This window comes from Schistocerca serialis, chromosome 8 (assembly GCF_023864345.2).
Source record: "Schistocerca serialis cubense isolate TAMUIC-IGC-003099 chromosome 8, iqSchSeri2.2, whole genome shotgun sequence".
Classification (NCBI taxonomy): domain Eukaryota; kingdom Metazoa; phylum Arthropoda; class Insecta; order Orthoptera; family Acrididae; genus Schistocerca; species Schistocerca serialis.
The window spans coordinates 34,030,195-34,046,447 of NC_064645.1; the positions used below are offsets into that span (position 1 = coordinate 34,030,195).

The 16,253-nt window shown below is 41.3% G+C and overlaps 1 protein-coding gene across 2 annotated transcripts in view; it reads left to right on the top strand.

Moving 5' to 3' along the window:
• Positions 1 to 16,253, top strand: part of LOC126416189 (DNA mismatch repair protein Msh6) — a 318,808-nt gene that overhangs the window by 161,203 nt on the left and 141,352 nt on the right. For both annotated transcript variants that reach the window (XM_050083772.1, XM_050083773.1), the window contains 2 exons: positions 9,120 to 9,345; positions 12,949 to 13,154. In XM_050083772.1, the coding sequence (XP_049939729.1) occupies positions 9,120 to 9,345; positions 12,949 to 13,154 (432 nt within the window). The remainder of the gene's footprint in view (positions 1 to 9,119; positions 9,346 to 12,948; positions 13,155 to 16,253) is intronic.

Below are 16,253 nucleotides of genomic sequence, written 5' to 3' on the forward strand. Positions count from 1 at the left end.
CTTCTTCCTTTGTTACTCTGGTCATCACACAGTGATCTCTGATAGTGACCTTTTCATGTTGATTCGCTTCTTCCCTTCCCACTTCCCGATGACCAGGTTATCTGCTAGGCTTTCCATTGTGTTGATTGTCCTCTAATACCTCCCTGGTTGTGTTTCCACCTTTGCCAGGTTGTATTGATGCAGTCGTCTGTGATCTGTCCAATAAGATAATCCATGCTGCTGACATTCCCATTCCCTGCTTGACAGGCCCCATTCGCTATCAACCAGTTCCTTGGTGGATCACGGATATTACCACTGCTATTTGTTATCGCCATTGCTCTTGCAACATCTCCGTGGCACCCGTCCTCTGCCGGTCTTATTAAATTTAAACGTCTTCATGTCAAATCCTGGTACTTAATCAGAGCAAACAGGTGTGTTGGAATGCTTTGTTTCCTCTGCGTTCTTTAGCCCTTCATCACAGGTGTGGACTAAACTCCACACCCTCCACAGTTGTCAGTGGCAGTCTTCCATATTGGACCTTGCCCTTCCAGGTGGCCTCTGTACATATCTATCAGTGCTCTTGCAACACCTTGCAACACATTTTTTGACGGCATCATCATCAACCTCCTATACAGTTACCTTCCACCTCTGTAAACAGCGGGCTGAGCTTCCCGCTTATATTTTACCCCTTGTCAGGCAGAATTCTACAGTGTACAGTTTACTGAATGGGAGCATCTTCTGGCCCTCTTTTCTTCTCATAATTCAGCTCCTGGCCCCAATTCCATCCATAACTAGTTGTTCAACACCTCAGTCCTCTACAACGACAGTACCTCCTTCGGTTGTTTAACCATATTTGGCTCCATGGTATTTTCTCCTCTCAATGGGGAGACAGTGGTTGCTGTCCTTAAGCCTGGCAAGAATCAATCGTCCCTTGATAGTTACCAGCTAGTCAGCCTGACCAATGTCCCTGTGAGTTTACTATACTGGATGCTGGTTTGTTAGCTCAGTTGGATCCTTGAATCCAAGGACCTTTTATCTCCTTACAGTGTAGCTTTCAGGAGGGGGTAGTCTCCAATTGATCATCTCCTTTGATTGGAAACCACACTTTGGCAGGCCTTTTCTCAACACTGCCATCTTGTTGCATTTTTCTTCGCTCTTCGTAAGGCCTACGACACAGCTTGGCATCATTGCAGTCTCCTTATGCTCCATGAGTGGTGTCTTTGGAGGACCTTCCCAATTTTTATTTGCCAGTTCCTGTCCCACTGGTCATTCAGAGTTCAGGTTGGCACTGTTTTAAGTTCTCTGTGGTCCCAGGAGAATGGTGTTCCGAGAGGGCTCCGTATTAAGTGAGCTTCATTAATGAACTTGTGGCCTCTGCTGGCCCATTGGCCACCCCTGCACTGTATGTAGATGATTTCTGTATTTGGGCTAGCTCACACTCAGAGATTCTGCAGAACGACAGCTCCAGAGTGCCATCTGGCACACTTCCACATGGACGATCTTGCATCGTTTTCAATTCTCTCCCCGTAAGTCGAGGATGGTGTGTTTCTGTTGCCGTACTATGGCCCATCCTGATCTAGAGCCATATCTCAACACCCAAGACCTACCCATGGCCCTTGAGATCCATTTCTTGGCTGTTCTTTTTGCAACAAGCTCACTTGGTTGCCGCATATCCATTGTCTGAAGTTTGGTTGTTTTTTGTAAACTTGATGTTTTTCGCTTCCTTGCCCACACCTCTTACGGTGTGAATCGTTCAACCCTTCTCTGCCTTTACCGGGCAGTACTTGTGTCTTGTATGGATTGTGGTTGTGAGGTTTATGGATCAGCTGTACCTTCCACACTGCTCCTCTTGGGTCCAGTTCACCATTGTGGTAGCCGTTTAGCCACCAATGCCAATCTCATCTTCTGGTTGCCTATGCCAACACTATCTGCTCTTCCCCTGCTCACCCCTCCTATTGTATTCTTTTCGCAACAATGGCCCACCCTCATGTGGGTTACCGATTTTGCTCCGCCTCGCATCTCTTCACAGTGTTGTCCATCTCCCCTCCTTGTCCTTATGGGGGTTTCAGGATGCCATTGTGTTTTACTCCAGTGGCTCTAAATCTGCCTATTATATGGGATATGCCTTCACGTCTTCTGTTGGCATGGAGCGCCGTGACTTGCCTGTTGCGTGTGGGGTGTTCGCTGTGAAATTGATGCTATTTATAGGGCCCTCTGCTTCATTAAATAGTTCTCACTTACCCTAGTTTTGTTATATATGGACTCAATGAGTGGTCTTCAGGCTATCACTCAGAGCTTTCCCACCACCCATTGGTCTCTGCCATCCACAACCTTCTCGCTATTCTTGGGGATTCTGCTTATTTGGTTGGTTTCCTTCGGATTCCTGGCCACTTCGGTATACTGGGAAATGAACTTGCTGATCGTCTGGCTGCCCGGTGGGGCATTCTTCTTGACCCCTCCAGGGGCAGATTTGCTTTACATCAAATTTCTTTTTGCTCAATCTTGGACTGACTCTTGACTGGCTATCCCACTGTCTAATAAACATCACTCTATCGAGGAGACTCCCACCATGTGGCATTCTACCCTCTGCCGCTCCCAGTGGAAATCTGCCATCCTCTGTCATCTTCGTATTGGCCATACTACGTTGACACATGGTTTTTTACTCTGCAGTGAGCAGCCCCCTCCTCCCCACCCAACTTTGTGGTTGTGGGGCTGCCCTCATGGTGGTCTATATTTTGCTGGACTGCCTCCCATTTTGGCTCACCGTACTAAATGTGTCCTCCCACCTTCTCTTGTCTCTTGGGTTAGCGGATGACCTGTGCTTGGTTATGTCTGTCCTCAGTTTTCTTCACCAAAGTGGTTTGGCTTCTAAGGTTTAAGTCCTTGAATTTTCCTCTGGAATTGGAGTCCCTCACTTAGTGTTAGCATTGGTTATGGAGTCCTTGGTCTTCCCTCTACACCTGCCACGCTCTCGATGCCTTTCTCTAGGTTTTGTGTGGTCTTTAGTGCAGTTTTGTTTCCTCTTCTCTTGCGTCTCTTTCTGCTGATGTTGTCCCCTTTGTGTTATGGTTGTGGTCGGGTGTGGGAATTGGGACGGGTAGGTGGCGGTGCTGGTGCCTGACCCCTCTCAGCATTTCTGGGGCACCCCTGCTCTCCCTGTTTCCCCCACCCCCTCCTTTTATTTCTTCTTTCAGTTGCCCTGATGTTCCTTTTATCTCTTTGTTTGCCCATTTTCCCTTCCTCTTGATTGACTGTGCTCTCTGTGTTGTTCCTCCCTTGATTTCTGCCATCCTAGACCATAGAACCAACGACCTTGCTGTTTGTTACCCTCTCCCAAATCAACCAACCAATCTGCATGTTATCTATACCATCTTATACAGCATGGGATTCCTGCTTTGGAAGTTTGCTGCTGTGTGGAAACTGCTGTTTCAAGATGTGGCAGCACCTTATGTTGCTTACACTGTGAAATGTCTGCATAATGCGACCTTCCACAAATGTATTACCTCGACAGGTTTTGCAAATGCATTCCTCGCAAGGTCACTCAAGTTGAATCCATGTGACTTTCGGTCTCTGGGGATATCTAAAAAAAAAAAATATTTTTACCAGGGACATGTTAAGTCACTACCTGATTTGAAGCCCAGTATACAGGCACATTTTGCTCAGATTCTGTCTTAACTACTACAATCAACTGTTGATCATGTCGTTTCAAGGATAAGCATTCCATCAACTTCTCTGGTGCTTATATAGAACAAACTGTGTAAGCAGCGGTTAATAATAAAATCAATTATGCCTTTCTCACATGTTTGATTTCTTTTTGCCAACGTCGTGTTCCTGATTCATTATGTAGCGAAACATTTCTGTACATCTTTCGTGCATTCACAGTGCCAGATTTGTACCTGGTGGCCAAAGTTGAAACTAGCATTTCTTTCAAATTGTATTTTAGTTTTATTACGCCAAAGGTGTCCATGAATAAATGCAACAATATTCATACACAGAAACTCTCTTTCAGTCACAATGATATCACTATTTAAGACCATGCCCTTAAATGGATATATCTCCACAGCATTCTCATCAAATACAAGAATGCAAATACAGCAATTGTAGAAAAAGCATGATAATAGAACAATATGCTCAAAACTCATAATTTATGACCCCTTCCTCCCCAAATCCCCATGCTTGGAAATACATCCGTAACATGAGTTGCATTAAAACTCTGTAAAAACAAATTTTTACATAGACAAAATGAACATCAACAGTTAATGACAGTTATAATATTATGGAAAGGAAAGTTGCCACTCATCATATAGCGGGTATTCTGAGTTGTAGATGGGCACAACAAAACGACTGTCACAGTATAAGCTTTCGACCAGTGTGGCTTCAGCTGCCAGAGGTTGCAGTCGCGCATTTGTTTCGAGGTGTACCATAACAAAGATTTGTATTGCCTACAGGTAAAGCAGTAAAACATCTGAAATTTTCCCGGCATATTTCTTCTTCTAATAATTTCCGGGTATGCAGCCGGATCCCGTCGACATTCTGCCACGATATTTCGGCCCAGAGACGTCCGGCCATCATCAGGTGAGTACACAACTACTGAAGAGCCCAGCATAAATACCGCGACTGCACCGGGGCTCTTCAGTAGTTGTGTACTCACCTGATGATGGCCGGACGTCTCTGGGCCGAAATATCGTGGCAGAATGTCGACGGGATCCGGCTGCATACCCGGAAATTATTAGAAGACAGTAAAACATCATCTGCTAAGTCAGAATGTGGGCAATAGTCTGTGCTGAGTGACCGTGGTGGACTCTTATTGAAGAGGATTGTGATGAAAAATAAGAGAATGACACCTGCAAAAGTCACTGCAGAGCTGAATGTCACACACACACACACACACACACACACACACACACACACACACACACACACACACAAAATCCTGTTGGCTCCATAAGCAGGAAATTGCAGGACGAGTAGGAATTCCAAAACCACTCATCAGTGATGCAACTGCCTGTTAGCAGCAAAATGTGGTGCTGAAGCCATAAAACCTGGATTGTGAAACAGTGGAAGAAAGTCATTTGAATGGATCAAACTTGTTTTCAAACAGTTTCCAGTTTCTGGCCAAGTTTACATCCCAGGAGCAAAACATGGCAGGGCTTTGGCAGTGATTTGGGCAGTGATATTGTGGTATTCCAAGGGTCCCATGGTTCCTCTGAATGGTAACATTACTGCCAAGGATTATGTAACAATTTTGGCTGGTATAATATTTGCTGTTCAGTGGTGGTGCTGTGCTAAGAGAAGATGGGGCTCCTGTTCACACAACTTGCATCATCCAGCAATGGTTTTGTGAGCCCTAATATAAATTGTCTGGCCACCACAATTACCAGAACTCAATATTAATTAGCTTTTGTGGTCTACTTGCAGAGAAGGGTACATTATCACATTGTTATCTGAACTTCCCTTAATTTTGCGGGATGAATGGTATAGGATACCCTTAAAAACCATACAGGACCAGTTGTTATCCATTCTGAGATGAATGGAAGCTGTTTTGAATGTCAACAGGTTTCCTACTGTGTATTAGGCATGGTAATGCATGTTGTTTTTGGCATTTCCATATTTTTGTCCACCCCCTGCATTAGTTTCCATGTCAGTTCATTACATGCCGTACACAGTTATGAATTGTTTAAAATTCTCACTGGAGGGTGAGATATATAGCCATCTATCTTTAACGATTGGTATAATGATTATATTCCAAAAAGAATAAACTCTTTTGTTAAACAAAAGACATTCAAATGGAGGTCTTGATAAAGAACTGAAAGAGAAACACAAAGCTAACAGTAATGAATTTTCATACAGGTTCCTTCTTACAAAGAAGTCAAGATGGCAACTGGCCACTGTTAATAATACTAATAAAGAAAAGGTTTCGAAGAAAACTGGTTCATTGTGAGATGGCTTTTCACATTTATATTTGAATTTATATTGTGCTACACTCACAGTGTTAGCAGCTTTTCAGTGTGGTGAAAATTTCTTGATGTAGTGGTGCCCTACATTTAAAAAAAAAAAAAAAAAAAAAGAGAGATCTAAGAACAACTCAAGCTGCAACTTGGCAGTAGATGTAACAACGAACTGAAACAACAATCGTAAATGTAAACAGTCATCTGAGTATGAAACAGTCTGTTCCATGAAATTTCATGTAAACTGTTGTATGTCAGTTACTTACTGCCCCAATGTTTAGGCATAGAGTCCTCTGACCACCTTCTCATATACAAGTGAAAGTAAACTGAGGTGTCCAGGTTAAAACCACTGGTGCGTTCATCTTTTACCTAGTTATCACTACACATGCGGTGCTATAGTGCATGCACATCTGCTGCAAGTCTGTGCCCTCCTGTGAGCACCTTCCATAGTGAAAGCTTGCATTGTCAATATCAGTTCGATTATCTTCACACAGAATTTTGTGGAACGATCTATAGGCCGGGAAAATTTTAAATTTAATTAACAAAGAAACTGTGGTTGAAACCAGAAACATGTCCATTGTTCTAAATAAATAGCGTTGTTATTACTGGCTGATACCTGTTCTTGTTGTTTTTTTTTTTTTTTTTTTAAGAAGCAATATGTATTTTTACACACCCGTGGTCTCACCATGTCAAATTTTAACAACACAGCAATAAATTCTTGGATAATCTCTTCATACTTTTGGGCCACAATCATATAAAAATCTTTGAATGATATTGCCACCATTTGACTATACAAACTTCTTTATTTTATAATACTATCATAATTTTGATCTTAACCAAATGTCAGATACAACAGTGTCTGTTATAATTAAGACTTGAGTTGAGTGAAGTCATAGTCTTGATATAAAAGTTGGTCAGTATGTTACATATGTTAGTCATACACAGTGAGTGCCTAGATACCAACCACCAGCTATTAGTTGCTGACCTAAAAATGCCAAAATTTAAACAAAAGGGAATGCCAAAGATTAATACTTAGTTGTTGAATGACGGACACGGAAGTGAAAAGAAACCATAAAGCATGAATAACGTCCAAATCACCCAACACTGAGAAAGGGGGAGGAGTAGAAGAAGAATGATCCATATTACTGGGAAGACTTTACTACACAATTCTTGCAACATCTGAATTCAATCTACAAGAACATACAGTTTACCATGGCGGGGGCATTAGGGCATTCTGTCTGCCATAAGCCTACACATACGGACCTTTATCTGCAAGTGTTGAACTGCCATCAACCTTCACAAACTACAGGTGTCTTGCAAAGGTAGGAGACGAGGTACTGGCAGAAGTAAAGCTGTGAGGATGGGGCGTGAGTCGTGCTTGGGTAGCTCAGTTGGTAGAGCACTTGCCCGCGAAAGGCAAAGGTCCCAAGCTCGAGTCACAGCCTGGCACACAGTTTTAAACTGTCAGGAAGTTTCATATCAGCGCACACTCCACTGCAGAGTGAAAATCTCATTCTGGAAACATCCCCCAGGCTGTGGCTAAGCCATGACTCCGCAATATCCTTTCTTTCAGGAGTGCTAGTTCTGCAAGGTTCGCAGGAGAGCTTCTATAAAGTTTGGAAGGTAGGAGACGAGGTACTGGCAGAAGTAAAGCTGTGAGGACGGGGCGAGAGTCGTGCTTGGGTAGCTCAGTTGGTAGAGCACTTGCCCGCAAAAGGCAAAGGTCGCGAGTTCAAGTCTCGGCCTGGCACACAGTTTTAATCTGCCAGGAAGTTTCGTATCAGCGCACACTCCGCTGCAGAGTGAAAATCCATTCCAGTTCCATCACTGTTTTTGCTGAAGGCTGTCCAGTGCCAGAATATATCTTGAATGAGGAAATGTATCCTTTACTCGAATCGTACAGCATCTGAATTAGTATGCCATATCTCGTAATTTTCGATGGATTGTAAACTTTAAAATTCAACCACCAATGTGACGGTATCATTCCTTCATCAGTTGAGATGTTTTGACTTGGATTAAAATTTTCTTTAAACTTTTTGGAGGAAAAAAAATCCATTATGAATTGCGCTTTGAAAAGCCGGTCTGCATTATCCAGCTTATTGTTGCTGTCAGAAAAATGTAAAAATGATAATATTTGTCTGAATTGGTTGCGGGACATCATTTTGCGAAATACTGGTGTGTCTATCAATGGATTCGTTGACCAATAATCATCGATCCTTGCTTTCTTTAAAATTCCCATAAGGATAGCAAGCCCAAAGCATTTTCTAGGTTCAGGTCCCCTAACGTCGACAAATTTTTTCTTTTCTATTGCAATTTTGACTGTAATACTTGTTGGTTTCATTGCTAATATATTAAAATGGATCATTCCCGATATATAATTCTACGATATCCGCAATACTCTGTGTATCTTAGGGAAATATGTTTGGACCCGGAAATCCTTCAAATTTGTTATTGGTCCTTGTAAATCAAAGTCTGACCACTGTGCACTGTCTTCTTCGTCTGATTCATCGAAATTAGTTGGCAACTGTAGTGTTCAGCGAATGCTGCTTGGACATATTTCACTATCTTCCAATGATTCTGCTTCACTTTCATTTTTGTGATATCCAGTATCTTCTCAATCGGCCAAGTCGTCCAGAACGTCAGACAAGACGTCCGTGCATTCATCATAAATAATTGTATCGTCTCTTTCGTTTGCCATAATGAAAGGGCACAAGTACTTACAAAAACAAAAAACTTGCTGACATGTGTAACTTATTGTTACCGAAACAAAACACCAACAAATGCAAAAGGTACTAATGTGCTGTCACCAGCCACTGCACAATGCTATGCTCACGACACCACTGTGGTGTCGCCGGCCACTCAGCGATACTATGCACACGACACCACTGTGGTGTCGCTGGCTGTTGACCGCTGTTTCGCGCACACCACCACTGTGGTGCCGCCGGACAGCATAGTGTTATGATTTAAACTTGTAGTTGAAGTAAGAAAAACAGGAGAACATATCACTTTACTTTAAGAGAATAAGATCCCATCAGCTGTTTTGCCATCAGAGTACCATATTTAATACGTATCTAGTACTGAATAACAATTCTGCAAAATCCTAAAGTATTTTATGTTTTGTATAATCAGTGGTCTGAGTTACACATATATAAACCTGTGTTTTTCTTTCTTCACATTAATGCACTGTTTCAGGTCCTTCTGGAGAAGGATAGTGTTTCACAAGAGGCTCAAAAAATTATAGGTTCTATAAAGTCTGTAGTGAGGAAAGATGTATTGCTACCAAGGACAGAATTTTGGACCGCTGAAGAGACACTTGTGTTTTTGAGAGAGGGGCAGTACTTTACAGCTGATGATGTAGAAAGTGATGATAATCAAAATAAGTATTTCCCAAAGGCATTCTGGCAGTATCTGAACAGTGGTAATTACTTTAATATGAATTTGTAAGCATGTATTACTTTCACTGTTTAGCTATCACATTTCTCTAAGAGCTTCTCTTTTTCTCTGTTTGTTTACTGTTGCATTATTGGAAAATTATTTAATTTTTTCCCATAGAATTTCCCTTTTTTCCTCAAGTGTTTCTTCTTTGCGTTAATATATTTTATGATCTTCTTTACTTATTATGATTAGAAGTAAAATTGGAAGATAAAATAAAAATAATATTGAGAATACTAAACAAAAGAATATTAGCAGCAGTAAAACCATAAACACAAAATGCTAAGCCTCTGACATTAAATTCATAAACACAAACTGCACGGTAGTAAAAGATATTCTAGCTTTTAACATAATGTTGCCTTCTCAGAAGTTGGGATGTACAGGTGAGAGTTAGACTTTTCCATATGGGATTTCCAATGATTATTCAGTACTCGCATAATTTTTTGTGTGACATGGTAATGTGGACTTTATAAGCAGAACAACTGCAGTGAGTTGTGGAAGAAACAGAAAGAGGAGGACTGATATGAGAAGTAGTCTGAACACACCGGTAGAGGGAGAGGGGAGTACAACTGATGCCCTAGGAAGTTGATAAATATTGATGGAAGTTGGAAGAAGTAACTTCAGGACAGTGGGAATGGTAAGAGTGGAAAGCTTAGATCATTACAGAGCTGAAGCAGGCAGAAGAGCTGGAGGTAAGTAGCATTACATGAATGGAAGAAAATGATGAAAGGGGAAAATAAAAACTATTGTCACAAATTTCAGGTGGAGATAGAGATTAGAAATAATCAATATCGATCATACTGCTAGTTCTGTAATGCAGATTTTGTATTATGGGGTGTCCAGAAATAATGCATATACTCTTTGTAACAGAATGTGTCTTCAATGAAAATACCTAGCTACACAATCTTCATGGTGTACTGTAATTTAAGGTCGCAGATCTTTAAACTGACGGCCTTAAACCACAGTGCTCCACTTGCAACTGTGTAGAGCTGAACAATGTACCAGTCGTATTGTTCTCTGATGAAATAACATAAGTGTGCACAATTAGCTCACTGAAATCCTCATCCAATGTTCATGATAATGAAGTGCACAGTGTGTTCTTTAGAATTCTGTAAAGGTAAAAATCTGATGATAAAAGACTATGTTCTCCACAACCCCCCTCCCCTCCTCTATCTATTTTGTAGGGAATGTGTGATTGAGAAATTTTCTTTTATTGACTTGAAAGTGAGGTTGCACTCCTGTATGCGTTAAATATGTGAGACTGGGACTGATAGCACACAACATTTCAACGTAATAGAAACCGATGACAGGTTGTTCAAAGTAGAACTTGGTAAACCCTCTGGAAGACAGATAACATCACATGGATCGTCTTACTGGTCTTTTAATTTAATCAAAGGAAACTCAATTGAAAAAACTATGAGCCAGAATTGCTGATCATACTTGCCTTCATGAGGTGAACTGTGTAATACTGCCAATAGACACACACAAATATAAGAGAGAGGCACCATCTAGCTTTCAGAACTAGAGGGGAGATGGGTGGGTTGCAGACAAGGGAGCGTGTGGTTTGTTGGGGTAGCTGCTTCATCATTGAAGGATAATAATTAGACAAAAAATTTCCATAACTCTTACTTGTTTGCCTGGTTATGGCCAGCAGACTTCTTCCATTAAATCTGTGTCAGACATAACTGCTATCACAAATTTTACTTCTAAGCAAATAAAATTGGTTAGAGTCCTTAGGTGTACTCTATACTCCCAACATTAGTAAGAGGCCCAAGTCGTCTTATAACTGAAGTTTGTCACAGTGTGACAATTATTGAACTGTATGGAAAAAAAAAAATAAATAAATAAAATTGTAAATTAGTTACAAACTACAGTGTGCACGCACTTAATTCAACATGTAAACGTCACAACACATATTTGGATTTAGGTTACGACATTTTCGATAAGTCTACCATCATTGGCGGTGACGTGGCATAGATGAATAGCGAAATTCTGCATGACCCACTGAAGTGTCGGTACATTGATGCTGTCAGTGACCTCCCGAATGGCTGTTTTCAGCTCAGCAATGGTTTTGGGGTTATTGTTGTACACCTTGCTTTAATATATGCTGGCCAATTGAGGACCATGCCAATGGTCTCTGGGTACCCCCAGAGCCAGAATGTGGTCCCCAAAGTGCTCTGCTGGAATGGTTCCTTTGAAGGAGCATGGCCGATTTCCTTCTCTAATCTGTGCTTGTGCTCAATCTCTAATTATCTCGTAGTGGACGGGATGTTAAACACTAATCCCCTTCTTCAAAGTGCTCCTCCAGGACGTCAAACACTCTCCTGCTTCAGTGTGGTCAAACTCCATCTTGCATGAACCACATCTTGTCGAAATCAGAGTCACTTTAGATAATGGGAATGAAATCACCTTCCAAAACCATTACGTACCATTCAGTAGTCGTCATGTCATAAAGGAATATCACATCGATTATTCCCTGACTGGAGATTGCACACCACACTGTCTCCCATTGAGGGTGAAGAGGTTCTGGTAATGTGATGTGACAGTCCAGATTGCGATTTATTGCCCAGTGACATCCACCCTTCCTTAAATCACTTGGGCCCTACCTTGACCTGCACAATGAACATGTAGTGCTCATCGTACTCTTGTGCCATTCTCTAATGAACCCTGATTCGTTGCACTCCTTACACTGTCAGGAAAAACAGTTCGCCCCTTCGCTCCATTTCTGTGTTTATAGCACACCTGAGTCCAGGTGGTGCACGGATGAACTCACTCTGTCGCCACATGGGTTTGCGCCCACATTCCTCGAGTAGAGAGTTTGGTGGCTCAATGCCATTATACGGTCTACACCTTCTTCTATAGGCAATGACATTTCGATTCCTTCAGTGGTTTTTATTTTACAGCTTCTGGCTCATTTCTTTTTGAATGTGCCTTGTCTATAACTTACCTTGAGTTGTTCTTCTGTATGAAGTTAGTATGTGGATTATTTACCTTATTAAATTATATTTGTGGATATTTCGCCCATAGTTTGACCTTCCGGTTGTGTTTCCACATTGGCCCAAAACCAGGGAGCTGCAAAATGCCTTCGCTGTCACTGCTAACTGGACCGCATGCTGTCACTTCTCCGAGACCCGGGTACCTGTGAAACATTGTCAAAACAAACCTCCAGCAGTAGTTGTTCTAACATTAAATCATCTTACAGTTAATTACTCAAGATTAATCTGAGAGTAATTGTTTCAAGCCACTCTCGGTTATATGTTATTCTGATGTAAGTGGTGGCAATGTAAATTACATGTGAATATTTGTACCCTCCATGGGGAACGATATAAAGGGAGGGCAGATCACTCAGACCATAGCATGACAGACTCCCATCTGTAGTGGGGGCAAGGGTAGATGATATTAGCTCTGGCATTATCCTAATTTTAGCTAGGACTTTCCTTCACACTGAAAAGCTATTTTGTTTTATTATGTATAATGTCTCACAGAATTTGGATGTGTTAATATCTACAGGTCTCATTATTCTCAGCTCTAACTTTTAATTGTTAGAGTGAATAGAAATTTTACTGTGGTTTTTTTTTTTTTTTTTTAGCTGATCCCATGGGTCTGTCAGCAAACTCGGAAGGCGAACTTGCGATTAAGGCCTTGGGCGCGTGCATTTGGTACCTGAAAGAATGTGTGGTGCTGGACAGAATATTATCACTGAAGCAGTTCTCTTCATACTTACCTGTGGATGCAGTGCCTCCTGTGGCACAGGTTTCTGATGAAGAAGGAACTGTAAAGTTACCAGAAAATATGGTATGTCCAGCAGTTTTTTCAGAGTGTGCATATTTTTGTTTGAAATTCAGAGATGAATTTTGATTCTTTTATGTAAATATTGAGTATTTGGCGTCATTGGGGTACATCACTCAAACGATATCACCATTTGTGGCCTAAGAGGCTTGCAAACATCATCAACAGGGAATGTTGTTCTTGTTCTTGTTGCATCCAAATTTAACATAAGTATTAGCAGTTACTGCAAATAAGATTTTATTAATTTAGTATGTATGCAGTCATTATAAGAAACGTACATTGTGATGTACAGAGTGATTATAATTAAAGAACTGGTCAGAACGATGTCAAATTGCAACAGAATATTATTGGAGAAGGGGGAAAAGGTACATCAGAAGAAAACAAAAGTGTGAAAATTGACCAATAGATGTTGCTGTATGTGTCACAATACGTAAATGAAAACAACTGTCATGGCACGACCCACACACTAGGTACGCGATTTTTCCTCCTTTCGCATCTGCAATGTTTGCCATGGCTGTCTCAGTGCAGGATCGTGGTCTGCTTATAAAGCTGTATTACAGGAATAATGACGGCACATGTTGCTCTGCAGAAGTTCCACACACTTCAGGGTTTGAAAAAAGATGTTGGTTCGATGACTGCCGTGGATCTGGAGAAAATGATTTAGAAATCCGAAAAGACGGGTTTTTTTTGTTGTGCAACCTGGCAGAGGGAGGCAAAAAATTGATTCGATGTCAATGGAAGCAGTGGCTGCAGCAGTGCAGGAGGAGACAAGTAGTGGTGTGCAAACGTGTAGTGCATGGAGAATTGTCCGAACATTGGACTTACCCATGAACACCGTGCATAAAAACGTACAAAACATCTTTCTTTGCTATCCATTCAAAATTACCCTTGTGCACAAGTTGCTTCCTGTTGACCTGCCAGAAAGAGAGACCTTTGCTTTAGAATTTCTTGCTTGCATGGAAGTGGACAATGATTGGCCGTGGAAGATGAAGCACTCTTCCATCTCACAGGATACATCAATACACAGAATTGTTGAATATGGGCAACAGAAAATCCACACACAATCAACCAGTACTACAAACATCCTGAAAAGGACTGTGTGGTGCGGGTTTATGGCATCATTTATCATAGGGCCAAATTTTTTTGAAGAGGCCGGTGCTTCTGGTCCTGTTACCTGCACTGTCCTGTCACTGGTAAGCTCTGTAAGTGTCTAGTGTGCAATCATGTCATTACAACTCTCCAACAGCGTGGATGTGTGGATGCAAGATGGCGCACCTCCGCACATTGCAAATCCAGTGAAGCGCCATTTTGGGAATGCTAGAATTATCAGCCGCCATTTCCCTACAGCCTGGCCGTCTCGAACACCTGATCTTAATCCGTGTGACTTCTGGCTGTGGGACTATCTGAAAGATGTTGAGTTCAGTGTTCCAATTGTAAACTTAGCTGCATTGAAGGCGTGCATTGTGCAACACATTTTGAACATGACCCCGGAAACACTTTGATCAGTTGTCGGACATGCTGTTTCTTGACTTCAACTTTTTGCACCAGTCACACAGGAATTAATAATCCAGTTTGATTTTCAGTGATGCTTTTTATGCAGTTTTTGGCCTCAATACAATTAAAAAATGATGTGATTTATGCTTTTTATGCAATTTTTGGCTTCACAAAAGTTAGACACCGATGTGAGTGATGCTTTTTATGTGGTTTTTGGTCTCGGGGCAATTAAAAACCAATGTGAGTTATGCTTTTCATGCAGTTTTCAGCCTCAGGACATTTAAAAACCAATTTCTCCCATCCGATGTGATGTGACTAGACCGCGGATTTTAGGTAAAAACCTATTTTGTTCCCGAGTTCCTATTTGCATAAAAATTTGTACTTATGCGTTTCATGACTATTTACACTTAATAGCGCTAATTCTATAGGACCTAAAAAAGCCTATTTCGACGTGAGTGCCTATTTTTGCCTATTTCGGCTTTAATATCCCAAAAAGTGCCTATTTCATCATATAAGACAGTGGCTCCAAGTTTTTCCACACTATACGACAGACTGAAAAAAATATTTCCTGCCCAGCGTGCAGCAAGGTGGCTAGTTGATATGCACTCATGCTTCGTATTTGCCTAACACTTTCGTCTTTTTTTATTTTTTTATATCGCTATCCCTGTTAATACCAAATACTCTTTGCAGGTGTTTTATTATTCATATGTAAAAAATAGGTAACGGATCTTTCGGTTAAAACCTATTTTTTTCCTAAGCTCCAATTTGCATATAAGTTGGTACTTATGCATTTCATGACTAACTAAACTGAATACCGTTAGTTCTATAGGACCTAAAGTGGCGTATTTCGACGTTGACACCTAATTTTGCCTATATCGGCATCAAAATTCTAAAAAGTACCTATTTCGTTAATCTGACATAGAGTTCTTGTGTTTTCAAAGATTAAAAAACGGAAGTTAACTTAGGGCTTTACATGTCGGCGAAGGTCATAAGAGACTGTCTATAATTCCTTTGCTTGCCTTACTACCAACAGCACTCGGCACGGTTGAATGGTCATCCATCCAAGTACACGCCGAGCGCGACAGTGCTTAACTTTGGTGAGCAAGTGGGAACCGGTCAAAGATTTCAGTTACACATTAGAATCAAACGTGGGAGTACTAAATGTTATATTTGAAAATATTTCATTCGTAGCATTCTGGCCAGCTGTGTATTTTTGCAAAGAAACAGGTTCATAGGCCTTACGCTGAGCACGGATTAAAAAATCACAATGTTAATCGTAGACACCCTCCATAGCTAAATTACTGCCCTTTGCGCATTTTCTCGCTGCTGTATACAGGCAGTCCTATCAAATTACTCTATTTCGTGAAAGGTATTATATGTGAATTTTCCGGTTCGAAAAATAATTTGCCAGTAGTGAGATGTTTTCATCAGAAGCACCGGTAGATTCCATTCGCTTGTTCAGAAGGGGCGGCTATCTGTCAGGTGCCCTATGTCCACCAACGAGTACGGTACTTCCCCTACCGCTCCCATGCACCGCAGTAAAACAGGTCATCGTTCACTTTTCCCAGCGAAAACAAATTAGTACATTATGTAGCGACCCACATGTTAAGT